The 12,131-nt window shown below is 38.9% G+C and overlaps 1 protein-coding gene across 1 annotated transcript in view; it reads left to right on the top strand.

Annotated features, from left to right (window-relative positions):
* Positions 1 to 2,285: 2,285 nt before the first annotated feature.
* The window catches only part of CATSPERB (cation channel sperm associated auxiliary subunit beta), a 120,003-nt gene continuing 110,157 nt past the window's right edge, over positions 2,286 to 12,131 (top strand). The window contains exons 1-3 of the mRNA XM_039232511.1: positions 2,286 to 2,567; positions 3,691 to 3,816; positions 9,213 to 9,231. Coding sequence (XP_039088442.1) covers positions 2,286 to 2,567; positions 3,691 to 3,816; positions 9,213 to 9,231 — 427 coding nt within the window. The remainder of the gene's footprint in view (positions 2,568 to 3,690; positions 3,817 to 9,212; positions 9,232 to 12,131) is intronic.

Raw genomic sequence — 12,131 nt, 5'->3', positions numbered from 1 at the left:
TGGGACAACTGTGTAGCCATCTTAAAAAAAAAAAAAATTTGGATCTCTACTGCAGAGATTATACCAAAATGATTTCCAGATGAATCAAAGAAATCCCATTTAAAAAATGAAACCATGAATTACCAGAAGACAAACAAGAAAACCCACTTATATTAACTACAAAAAGGAAGAAGGAAGGAAGGAAGGGAGGAAGGGAGGGAGGGAGGGAGGGAGGAAGGAAGGAAGGAAGGAAGGAAGGAAGGAAGGAAGGAAGGAAGGAAGGAAGGAAGGAAAATCACATAACCATAAAAAGAAGTCTAAAGAGAAAGGGCAAAAGGTGGGGATATTTTATAATTTACCTCACTGACAAAGGGCTAACTCCCTTAACATATAAAATCATTAAGAAAAAAGATCAACAGTCCAGAAAAAAAATAGGTAAAACCTATGACAGTTAAGGAAAAAAGACAGAATGTAGTATGAGAAATGCATATGCAGTGACAGTATGATATTTTCCACAACATAACGGCACTTGGTGAGGAAGTGGAGAAACCAGCATTCTGGCTGGGCTGGAGTGCACATTTCCACAGCAGCTGTGATGGGCAGTTGGGAAATAGCAAAGTTCTTAGAGCACTTTTCCTTTAACTCAGCAATGTCATTCTTAGAAATTTATCTCAGACTATATTCACATATGTGTGAAATAACATATGGACAGGAATATTCCTTTTTAAGTTTTGAGAGAGAGAGAGAGATAAGTATGAGAGGGGAGGGGCAGAGAGAGGGAGAGAGAGACTCCCAAGCAGGCTCTGAGGTGTCGGCGCAGAGCCAGATGTGGGGCTCGAACTCATGAACTGCGAGATCATAACCTGAACTGAAACCAAGAGTCAGACACTTCACTGACTGAGCCACCCAGGTGCTCCAGGAATATCCTTTGTAACAGAAAAAAAGATTGGAAATGACTGACATGTCTATCAACGGTGGCTGGTTATATAACGTATGGGACACCCACACAATGGAATAAGAGACAGCCACTAGGAAAGAATGCAGCAGCTGCAAGGAAAGAGCTCCAAGATGTACAGCCAGTTTCAAAAATATAAGGCATAGTGGGGTGTCTAGTGAGCTACTTTCAGGGAAAAGGAAAGTGTCTGTACACACACACACACACACACACACACACACACACACACTATATAAGACAAGTAGCCTGATTATCACCATTTTTAAGATAAGGCAACTGAGGATTACAGAGGCTAAGTAACTTTTTTCCCCTAAGTAACAGTTATATAAATAAATAAATAAATAAATAAATAAATAAATAAATAAATAAATGTAACACGGATAACAATGACCACGACAATAAGAGTCCAGGAAATCTAACTGCACTGTTCCTAGTCTTTACTCATATATATTGTCTCCAGTGGGGAAGGGAATGTATACTCTTTCAAAGCTGCCCAAATGTTCACTTTCTTTTATTTGAAGATACACCAACGTGTGGTAACAAAGTAGTACTGAAACACTGATGACAAAAGGGACAATTTCAGGCTCAGCCCGTTTTTGTCTCAGCCCTCCTCTCCAGGGGTATCATAACGTCTTTTTCAGTGTCTGTGTTCTTCCAGTGATCACCCCACACAGCCTTATAAAATATGCTCATTCCTCTGTTTTTTGATTTGTCAAACTATGCTTTGTCAGTAAGTTCAGTTTAAATGGTGGAAACCAATAAATAGCATTTACATTCTTATGACTGTATCATAGCTCAACCAGAGAAGCAGAATGAGTAGGAGATTATCTATATCCAGCTGTCAAGTTATCCAAGTGTCAGTCTAGCCATCTATCTATACATGTATATGTGTAAATAGACATATATACCTATGTGTCCACACACACACACTAGTTTGTTTGCTGTTTTATGAAAGATAAGAATATGTGCCTATATTGGCAAGCTTTCTGTCTTCTCATTCATACTTAATACTTCATGAAGTACATTCCTTCCTCCCTCCCTTCCTCCCTCCCTCCCTTCCTTCCTTCCTTCCTTTCCAGCAAGAGTCTTCTGTCATCCCTTTTCAGTCTAGACTGCTCACCTTCCATGCTTGCTGTCCACTGGTCATTCCAGAACCTACCTTTCACTATTCTCCTGGATTGAATCCAGTTATTTCTGGATCCCATGTCTTTTGTTTTGCTTGAGTACGTCTGCAAGCAACTTCTAAGAATGATACATGGGATATACATTTCTGAGTCCTCGCTGTATCTGTTAGATACTGCATTACAAATAGACTCACCACGTAATCAAAAAGGAATTTATTGGAAGGATAATGGGGTGCTCAGAGACTCCAGGAGGCTCAGCCTTAGAAAAAGATAAAGCTCATGTAGATCCAGGGAAGGTCACAGCAAAAGGTGCGCATCTGTGTTGCTTGCAACCTACCTCAAGAACGGACACCCATTGTCAGCCTCCTTGTTCTGCTCTGATCCCTAGTCCAAGAAAGGAGCACCAGCTTTTTCTGGTGCGTGGGTCACAGGCTTGTCACTTGGCTATGGAAAGGCGAATCTTGATCAGTGGTCCCATTGAACTACATAGAGAGGTTGAGTCCCCAAAAGTAAAAAAGCAAAAACTATTATTAGCAAAGAGTGGTGGAATAGATGTTGAACAAAATATGACACATGTACATTATACTCTGCTTGAGTAAAATGTCCTTTTTTAAAAGTTTAATTATTTATTTTGATAGATAGAGGGTGAGCAGGGGAGAGGCAGAGAAAGAGGGAGACAGAGAATGCCAAGCGGGGTTTGTGCTGTCAGCACAGAGCCCGATGCAGAGCTCGAACTCATAAACTGTGAGATCATGACCTGAGCTGAAACCCAGAGTCAGATGCTTGACCAACTGAGCCACCCAGGCTCCCTGAGTAAAAATGTCTTTAAATGTCTTTACTCTGTTCTCATGTAATGGATTACAGAATTTTAGGTTGAAAAATCATTTAGTTTTTCTGTAGGACCTTGAAGGCATTGCTCTGTGTCTTCAATCATCCAGTACTGTTGGTAAGACTTATGCCAGTATGATTCTTATCCTTTTGTGGGAATTTCTCTCAAGGTTTTTATTGTTTTTTGTTTTTTGGGTTTTTTTGGGGTTCTTTTATTTATTTATTTATTTATTTTACAAATAGTTTATTGTCAAATTAGTTTCCACATAACAACCAGTGCTCATCCCCACGAGTGCCCTCCTCCATGCCCATCAGTTTTCAGTTTTTGTCAGCATTCAAGAGTCTCTCATGGTTTGCCCCTCTCCCCCTCCCCCACCATTTCCCCCCTTCTTCTCCCCCTTGTTCCTCAGTTAAGTTCCTCCTAATCCTTCTGTACATGCAAACATGTGATATTTGTCCTTCTCTGCCTGACTTATTTCGCTCAGCATAACACCCTCAAGTTCCATCCACGTTGCTACATGTGGCCAGATTTCATTGTTTCTCATTGCCATGTAGTATTCCATGGTATAGATAAACCACATCTTCTTGATCCATTCGTCTGTTGATGGACACTTAGGCTCTTTCCATGTTTTGGCTATTGTTGAGAGTGCTGCTATGAACCGTTTTTTTTTTTTTTAATAAACAATCCAATGGCTGACAAAAATACAACTGCCTGTGGAGATGCCTTCTTGAGGCCATCTTGTTAAACCACCTAACTGTCTGGTGACTCTTTCTAAGGAAGCATAATCAGTTATTGGTTCAAAGGATGCTGTGATCTTTGGATTTGAATTTCAACCAACCCCTCACATCTCTCTAATGGTGTACAGTAATAGAACAGAAGTCAACGGGAGACCAGCATGCACTCAGATTCCAGATTCTTATCTAATACAGGTAAGTTCAAGTATGCCCTAGCTTCTTCCTCCACCTTCAGTCTCCAGGATGCATTCACCAGGGATTGCCCCAACTAGATGGCAGTTGGCTGAGGACCCCTTGGTCTCCAGCCAGAAGCAGCTGTAAACTAGGCCAGAGGAGAGCTTAGAGTGGGGCGGACTGGGACAGGGAGGAGGAAGGAGGGGTTGCTTTCCAAAAGTTTTTAAGCATCTTTATCCTTTTTCTGAAATTTCATTAAGTGTGATCAGATATGAGCCTGTTTTCATTTTTCATGTCGACTTTTTAGTCTGTATACTTGTGTCTTTGTTTTGCTTTGAGAAGATGTTGGATTTTCTTTGCCCGTTGTCTATATTAGTACTTTTTCTCCAATGATTTTACCATTTAAAACATCTGTTTTGTTCTCTTGATGATTCCCATCCCTCTTCTCTATGACCCTTATGATAGCTGTGATCAAAACTGTTTTCCCTTGGACACCTTGAAACTTATCTTTATTTCTAGATTATTTTTTCTTTTTCTTCCATTTCCTGAGTTTGGTCAACTCTCACTTCACATCTTCTCATTTTTTTTTCCCTCTGTTTCTATTCTGAGTTATTTTGAACTTATTATTCAAGGTAATTTTTGTTTCAATGTGCAGACGCTTATGTTAACATTTTAATTCAGATTAGAGGGTTCTGTGTTTTCTCTCTGTTTTCTCTCCTGTGTTCTTTTTGTTTATTTGTTGCTTTGGGCAGGGAGATTATTTTCATCTGTTGAAATGTTTCAGTTCTCATGATCTGTCTTCTAATAGCTTTGTATGATGTTGCCTGCCACTTTGTGTTCATTTTCAAACATATTTTATCTGGACAGGCCTCAAGGAGGGGGCAGGAGTTGAGTGTCTAGCCAGGTTTCTGAATTCAAAAGCATCTTCTGTTGCTTTAATGAAGTTCAGTTTTGAAGTAGATGGAAACTTTCCAGGGGTAGAGTCAGTGTGTTTCTCAATTATGTGGTTCCCTTCTATCTCTGTAAGGCCTTTCATTTCTATTGCTTTCTTTTCTCTCTTCACCATGTAACATCTGAGAGATACCTCCATCTTCCACAGCATCTTACCTCTTCTTCAAATGTTGCTCTCCTAAAACTGAAGACTTTCAAGCCAGTGCTCTAACCTGCGAGTTCTCAAAGCTGGTCTTAGTATTTCCTCTCTTAGGTAGTGGGCTCTCTGAGAGGGATTATCTGTATTCGACTGCTGCAAACTCTTGCTGGTCTCTCTTCTTTTCCATACAGTCTCTCCCTGACCTTTCTGTGGTATAGACTCTGAAGTCGGTCCTTGCTTTTCCTACTTACATGCAAATTGAAATTGTTAGTAATCTCTGGTTCCTAGTTGCTCTAGGATTGTTTTATTGATTCTTCTAATTTATGTGGTTTTTAGGGAGAATATATGGGGAAATTCAGTTCTAAGTGGCCACCATTTATCTTCCATGATGTTTTTTACTTATTAGTTTGTTCATTTGTTTGTTTTGTAAAGATCTTATTTTTAAGTAATCTCCACACCCAACATGGGGCTCTAATTTACAAACCCAAGATCCAGAGTCACATGTTCTACTGACTGAGCTAGCTAGGTGTCCCTTCATTTATTTATTTTTAAGAAGTCTCACCTAGCCCCCAGATTATGGTTTAAACATACCATTTCTCAGTAAAAAGAATCAGAATTCTGTACAGAAATAACTGATTTCTTGCCTGGGACAGGAAATGTATAAGGTGACCCTGGAATATCTTGTCCTATAAGAAAGGGAGGAAAGGAGGAAGGAAACTATCAGAGATTACTAGAGTCATTTCAAAAAGACCAGTGCCAACTTTAAGATCACATCTGCCTAAAATTGCACACTTTGAGCAATAGTGGATAATAACTCTAACAGATAGAAACACTCAAATATTTAAGTAGAAATCTATTGGGGCACTTGGGTGGCTCAGTCAGTTAAGCATCTGACTTTGGCTCACTCAGGTCCATGATCTCACGTTAGTGGGTTTGAGCCCCACGTTGAGCTCTGTGCTGACAGTTCAGAGCCTGGAGCGTGCTTTGGATTCTATGTCTCCCTCTCTCTCTGCCCCTGCTCTAGCCTGCTGTCACTCTGCGTCTCTCTCTCTCTCTCAAAAAATAAACATTAAAAATTAAAAAGAAAGAAACCTGTGAGTTCATAATGAAAAACCTACAAGTTCATACTAAAAACAAACCTTATTTCTTAATTGCTTCAATGAGGATTCTAGAAAACCAAGTCACTATTTTCAAAGTGGTAAGTGAAAGAATGAAACATTTATTTTGCCTTTGCTTAGGAACTATGCCTCTGAGTAACCAGATGGCTGTTGAAGGAAAGTTGATCTTTATAAACATATTCCAGCAAATAAATGAAGAATAAATGATAAAATATCACCATATTGCAGCCTCTAATGAATTTAACAGATGTGGGAAAGAAATGACAGCTGCTATGTCATGAAAAGAGAGACAAGCAGACTTTATGTGCCTCCTGTTGAAAGTATCCAAAAACACCTATGAAGTAGTCCTGCCAAAAAAGGTAAACCTGAATCTGACCAAGCCTCTAAATCAACTTAACAACTTACAAGACAAATGAGATAGACTTATGGTAGAAAAAGATACCATGGTGATGCAATCAGCAAAATCCAGACTGTGAGAGACACATTAGCAGTAGCTAATTCTTCAACTAATGAGTTGCAAGGAGAAAGAGAGAAAATGACAGGAGAGAAGGAGGGAAGTTGCCTGTAGATTAAAAAACTTCAAGGATAATGGCTAAAATTAACAACTCAGGAAACAACAGATGTTGGTGAGGATGTAGAGAAAGGGGAACCTTCTTGCACTGCTGGTGGGAATACAATCTGGTGCAGCCCCTCTGGAACACACTGTGAATGTTTCTCAAAAAGTTAAAAATACAACTACCCTATGATCCAGCAATTGCACTACCAGGTATTTATTGAAAGGATTCAAAAATACTGATTTGAAGGGACACATATTCCCTGATGTTTATAGCAACAATAGCTGAATTGTGGAAAGAGTTCAAATGTCCATGGACTGATGAATAGGTGAAGAAGATGTGGTGTATATGTATGATGGAATAATGCTTAGCCATGAAAAGAATGAAATCTTGCCATTTGCAGTGATGTCAGTGAACTAGACAGTATTATGCTAAGTGAAATAAGTCAGAGAAAGACAAATACCATAGGATTTCACTCAATGTGGATTTTAAGAAACAAAATAGATGAATATGGTAGGAGTGAGGTGGAAAGAGAGAGGCAAACCAGAAAACAGACTCTTAACTCTACAGAACAAACCAAAGGTTGCTGGTGGAAGGGAGGTAGGTGGGAAGGTGGGTTAAATGGGTAATGGGTGTTAAGGAGAGCAAATTGTTGTGATGAGCACTGAGTATTGTATGGAAGTGATGAATCCTAATTCTCCTGAATCTAACATTGCACTGTATGTTAACTAACTGGAATTTAAATAAAAACTTGGGGAAAAAAACCCTTAAAGATATATGTTAATTGCAACATATGAACCTTATTGGATTTTTATTCATACCAAGTATAACCAATTTTATGCATGAGATAGCTGGGAAATAGGAACAACCACTGGATAGATGTCCAGGAATCATTCTTATCTTGAAGAATGAAGTGGTATCCTGGCTTTAATTAAAAAGTCATTTTCCTTAAGGAATATATACTGAACTATATATATGGATGTTTAAGATATCTTCAGGATAATCCTGGAGAAGAAAAATTGATGGGTAGGTGTAACAATGAAACAGGACTAAAGCTAGTTGATGGATGCAAAGAGGCTAATAACACTATTCTTCCTACTCGTTCTAATGTGTGAAATATCCCATAATAAAACATTTTTTAAATTGGGAGAGAACTGTTCATCTAGGGTGACCAAAATGTCCTTGTTATTTCATTCTTTGAACTTTCTGAGTCTTTATAAGTTTTATTATATAGAAAGGATGAGCAAAGTATGTCTCTGGATGGGGTGGACTTTGAAACCATGAAGCAATGGAAATGTCCAGAAAGAAGAATATGGATAAATTTGATTGCATCACATTTGAATTACTGTACATCAGAGCTCATTGATTAAGTGAGCAAATTTGGTTTAATATTCACAGTAAATATTGCAAGAGAGTATTTTACCATTTCACAAGCAAAACTCTAAAATTCCAGTAGGACATGGTCAAGATTAAGTCCAAATAATTTATAGAGGAAAAAATGGCTAACAAGCATATTGTAAATGTTCAGCTGCACCAATACTAAAACAAGAAAACCAGTGAGATACTTTTTTGGCTTATTATAGATTATATTTCATTCTCAGTGCTGCATTTTCTGGAAAGCAATTTGCCAGCATGTATCAGGAGTCTTCAATATATTCGTATCCTAAGAAAACATTTCAAATGTAGGGACAGATTTTTGTTTGTTTATTACCACATTATTCATAACAGGAAAACATTGAAAGCAGCTGAGTGTCTTACATTTAAAGAATTTGCATGTAGTTATAGTTATTTTATATATGTAATTGTGAAAACTTCTAAAAAAAACACTTGAATTACATGAGAAAATAATCAGAATTAACAAGGACTGAAAGCTATATACAGAAGGATCCTACATGAAATATAGAAGTGTGTAGGGAAAAGACTAAGTATGTCAATGTTAGCAGTGATTCTATCTGACCATTGGTTTATAGGTAATTAATTTCCCTATACCTGTTTATATTTTTCAAGTTTTGCATAATGAGCACCTTTATAGTCAGAAAGAAATCCCCCCCCCCAAAAAAAAAAGTCAAAGTCATCCATTCTTCTTCCAATTAGCCCCTTCTCTGGTTCTCAACCTTCCTAACTAGATACCCAGTGCCTGATTTGTGTTTCAGGGGGAAGGACATCTCTCATCGCACTATTACAGATAAATGACCTGCTATGGGAGTTCTCTTGGAACTCATTTGCATCAAAGTTAGTTCATCAGTAACTCTGACTGAAGCAGATCCTTATCTTCTAGGGGAAGGAAAGCACTACTCAAATGGGGGGGGAAGCATCACATGGGGCAACTGAAGAAGGGAAACAAAGGTATTGCTGGGGGGAAAAGAGGGTGATGTCACCTGCTGCTTCATAATTTTCTTGAGAGCCATCAGTGTACACCTACGACACGACCAGATATTCCTATTTTGATAAAATGTGGGGAGGCAGCAAACCAGTGTTGCTACAGAGACTGAAAATTACAGCCCGCTTCCATACAAAACCTTGATCACCTTCTGTAGTCAGAAGCCAGCAGCAAAAAGGAGCCCCAGGTTTCTGATAACTGAGTTCTTATTACAGACAAACATTTTGTTGAGTTCTGCGCATTTTTTCAGATTGAGGAGTAACTTTCTTCTTTAGGTCAAGGACACCGGAAAAGGTAAGAGAAAGATGTTTCTTATACAGGCCCTTCCAAGAATAGATTACACCCACATACTTACTAGCAGGTTCTATATGGACATATAAAAGGATGTTTGAAGGAGAGCATGAGTGTAAAACAGGTTTTATTCTCATGAGTAAAAAAAAATTGCTAGCTCCACTGACCATTTATGACCTGTGGGATCCTTAGTAAATCAGAGAGAGTCTGGGCTCAGTAGCCAAAGTCACCCTAAGCGGATATAATCTGTGATACCAAGGCCATTCACAAAACCAAGAATCTAGAGAACAGCTTGGTATATCACTGGTCTTACTGATTCCCATGCATACACAGCTCATTCCCATCTTTGTGCTTTGTGTATTTACTTATCTTGTTTACCCTGTCGACAAGATCGTCTCTACTTTTTTAAAAGTCCCAATATTTCTGGGGCGCCTGGGTGGCTTAGTCGGTTAAGCGTCTGACTTTCGCTTAGGTCATGATCTCGCGGTTCGTGGGTTCGGGCCCCGCGTCAGGCTCTGTGCTGACTGCCAGCTCAGAGCCTGGAGCCTGTTTCAGGTTCTGTGTTTCCCTCTCTCTCTGACCCTCCCCTGCTCACGCTGTCTCTCTCTCTCTCTCCTAGAAATAAATTTTTAAAAAATTAAAAAAAAAAGTCCCAATATTTCTTTAAGACATAGCTATGAAGCTCTCTTTGGCAGATTTTCTTCTCTTAAACCTCATTGTATGTAGCTGGCATTTCCTTTTAGCATTCATGCTTTTCCCCAGGCACTCAGTAGGCCCATTATGATTTACCGACTTTGAGAACAGTCATATGTAGGTTTCTGAACGTTCCTGGACGGATGTATTAAAGATGGTAGGTTTGGAGAAACTCCACCTCTTAATATTTCTAAAGAAAATGACCTTTGGTTCTCTGAAAGAGGCAGTTAGTTGGAAATTCCAACTGCCTAGCCTTTAGATTTTCCAAGCCCACTTCTATACTTGGTAGCAGCTGATTGGCTGTTACTAAAGTTAAGTGGACCATTAAACCAGTAAACTGAAGATTCGGAGCTGAGTCTTCTTGCTCAGCCTGAATGGAAGAAAGCTTGGGAAAACATAACACAGAAAGGTGTAAGTAACCAGGCATCTACTATTAGGAGGCAGTCACGGTAAGAAATAGTAAAATAAGATCCCTACTATAGTACATACTGATAGTGTAATCGTTATTCTATAACAGAGTGACTAAAAATTAATCAGATGGTGAAAAATGCAGGTTTCTTCTTTAGGACAATTCCCAGTGTTTATTTGGTGCTAGAGAATAGAAAATGCCCAGGTTTGTGACTTACTTCTGACCATTATATAAAGCTCATAATAATTAGATGGGATTGAAAACTGGAGGTAATTTAACTGCTAACAGAGTGAGTCAGGAGTGGGGTCAAGATAAAGAAGTTGCTTCAGTACATCAGGGCATGGATTCAGAGCTAGTATTTATCAATTACTTAGCCTATGTAAAGCAGCTTTTAAACGTTTGAAGGATATTATTTATAACAACCCTGTGAAGTGGCTGTTATACCTAGTTTACTGAATTAAAGAAGTGAAGTAACTTTCCAAAGATCAAACATCCCAACGGGCAGAGCTGATCGTAAGCCAAAGTCAGTGCTTTTTCTGTAGCCATGAGATGGTTGTTGAAAGGAGTTAGGACTCCATTGAGGAAGGTTGAAATACTGAAGAAGGGGGAAAGGAGACTAATGAACGTATGGAACAGAATCACGGTGGGCACATGTAGCAGTTCTGGTGAGAGGTCAAATCTAATCATGTACTTGATAGCTTTCTGTTTATAAAGGGTCACTTTGTGGGATCTTTGTGTGCTGACTTAATCTTTCGAATCAGGAGATCTTGGTTCTATGCCCAGAGCTGTTACTAGCTAGTAATGGGCTTTAGATATGTGACTTCATGTCTCGTATATTCACTCTAAAGTACATTCCTTCTCTAAATGTAAAAAAGAACAAGTACGGGCTGAATTACTAGAACAAGGGAACGTGCAGCTACTCGCAAAGCCACAGAGAGCCCAGACATTGTTCCTTAGCTGTCTCTCCCTTCAATTATGCTCTGTCGGCTTTCCTTTCCTTAATGAAAGCACTTAAAAGCCTTTCAAAGTAGGTTTTTAGTTCTTTGGTCAAAGATAGATACAACCAAATCCACTCAAATGAAATTAGAGATCCTTTTATATTTATCTGAGAGAACTGAATTGGGACAACTCAGAGGATAAAGTAATAACAGATCAACCGCACTGGAGCCCGGGAACATAATACATTTCAGTCAGCTTTTTAAGGAGGAGAAACACTAATGGATTCTGATACTGGTGTTAGGTCATTTAATGTGAATGTTGAGTGAACTAATACAAGATTTTCCTGGCAAAGGTACTACTTTCTTTCTCTTTCTCTCTCTTTTTAATGTTTATTTATTTATTTTGAAAGAGAGAATTCCAAGCAGGCTCCGCACTGTCAGCACAGAGACTGATATGAGTCTGAATCTCACGAACTGTGAGATCATGACCTGAGCCGAAACCAAGAGTCAGATGCTTAACTGATGGAACCACCCAGGCGCCCCTAAGACACTATTTTCAGAGTGACTGTGATGACTTCTCCATTTAATGTTAAATTCATTCTCACACCACAAACATAATGGCACACAGCACCATGCTGATACAGTTTCACCATGCTGAAAAACTGTTCAGGGCTGTGTGAATTATGCGACTGACCATCCTCGATGCACTGCGTTATTTAAAAAAAAATAATGTTCATAAGGAGTCAGTATGCAGCTTAAGAGACAATCGGTGTATGTCTTACATAAACAGTACATCTTTGGTCTTTAATCTGTGCTAGACTTCAAAACTGTGGTCTCCTGTTATTGAATGCAACCTTGAACTC

This window comes from Hyaena hyaena, unplaced genomic scaffold, assembly GCF_003009895.1.
Source record: "Hyaena hyaena isolate Hyena2069 unplaced genomic scaffold, ASM300989v1 scaffold_67, whole genome shotgun sequence".
NCBI lineage: Eukaryota > Metazoa > Chordata > Mammalia > Carnivora > Hyaenidae > Hyaena > Hyaena hyaena.
The sequence above is the reverse complement of the archived record's forward strand: the minus strand, read 5'-3'. Positions and strand labels throughout refer to the sequence as shown.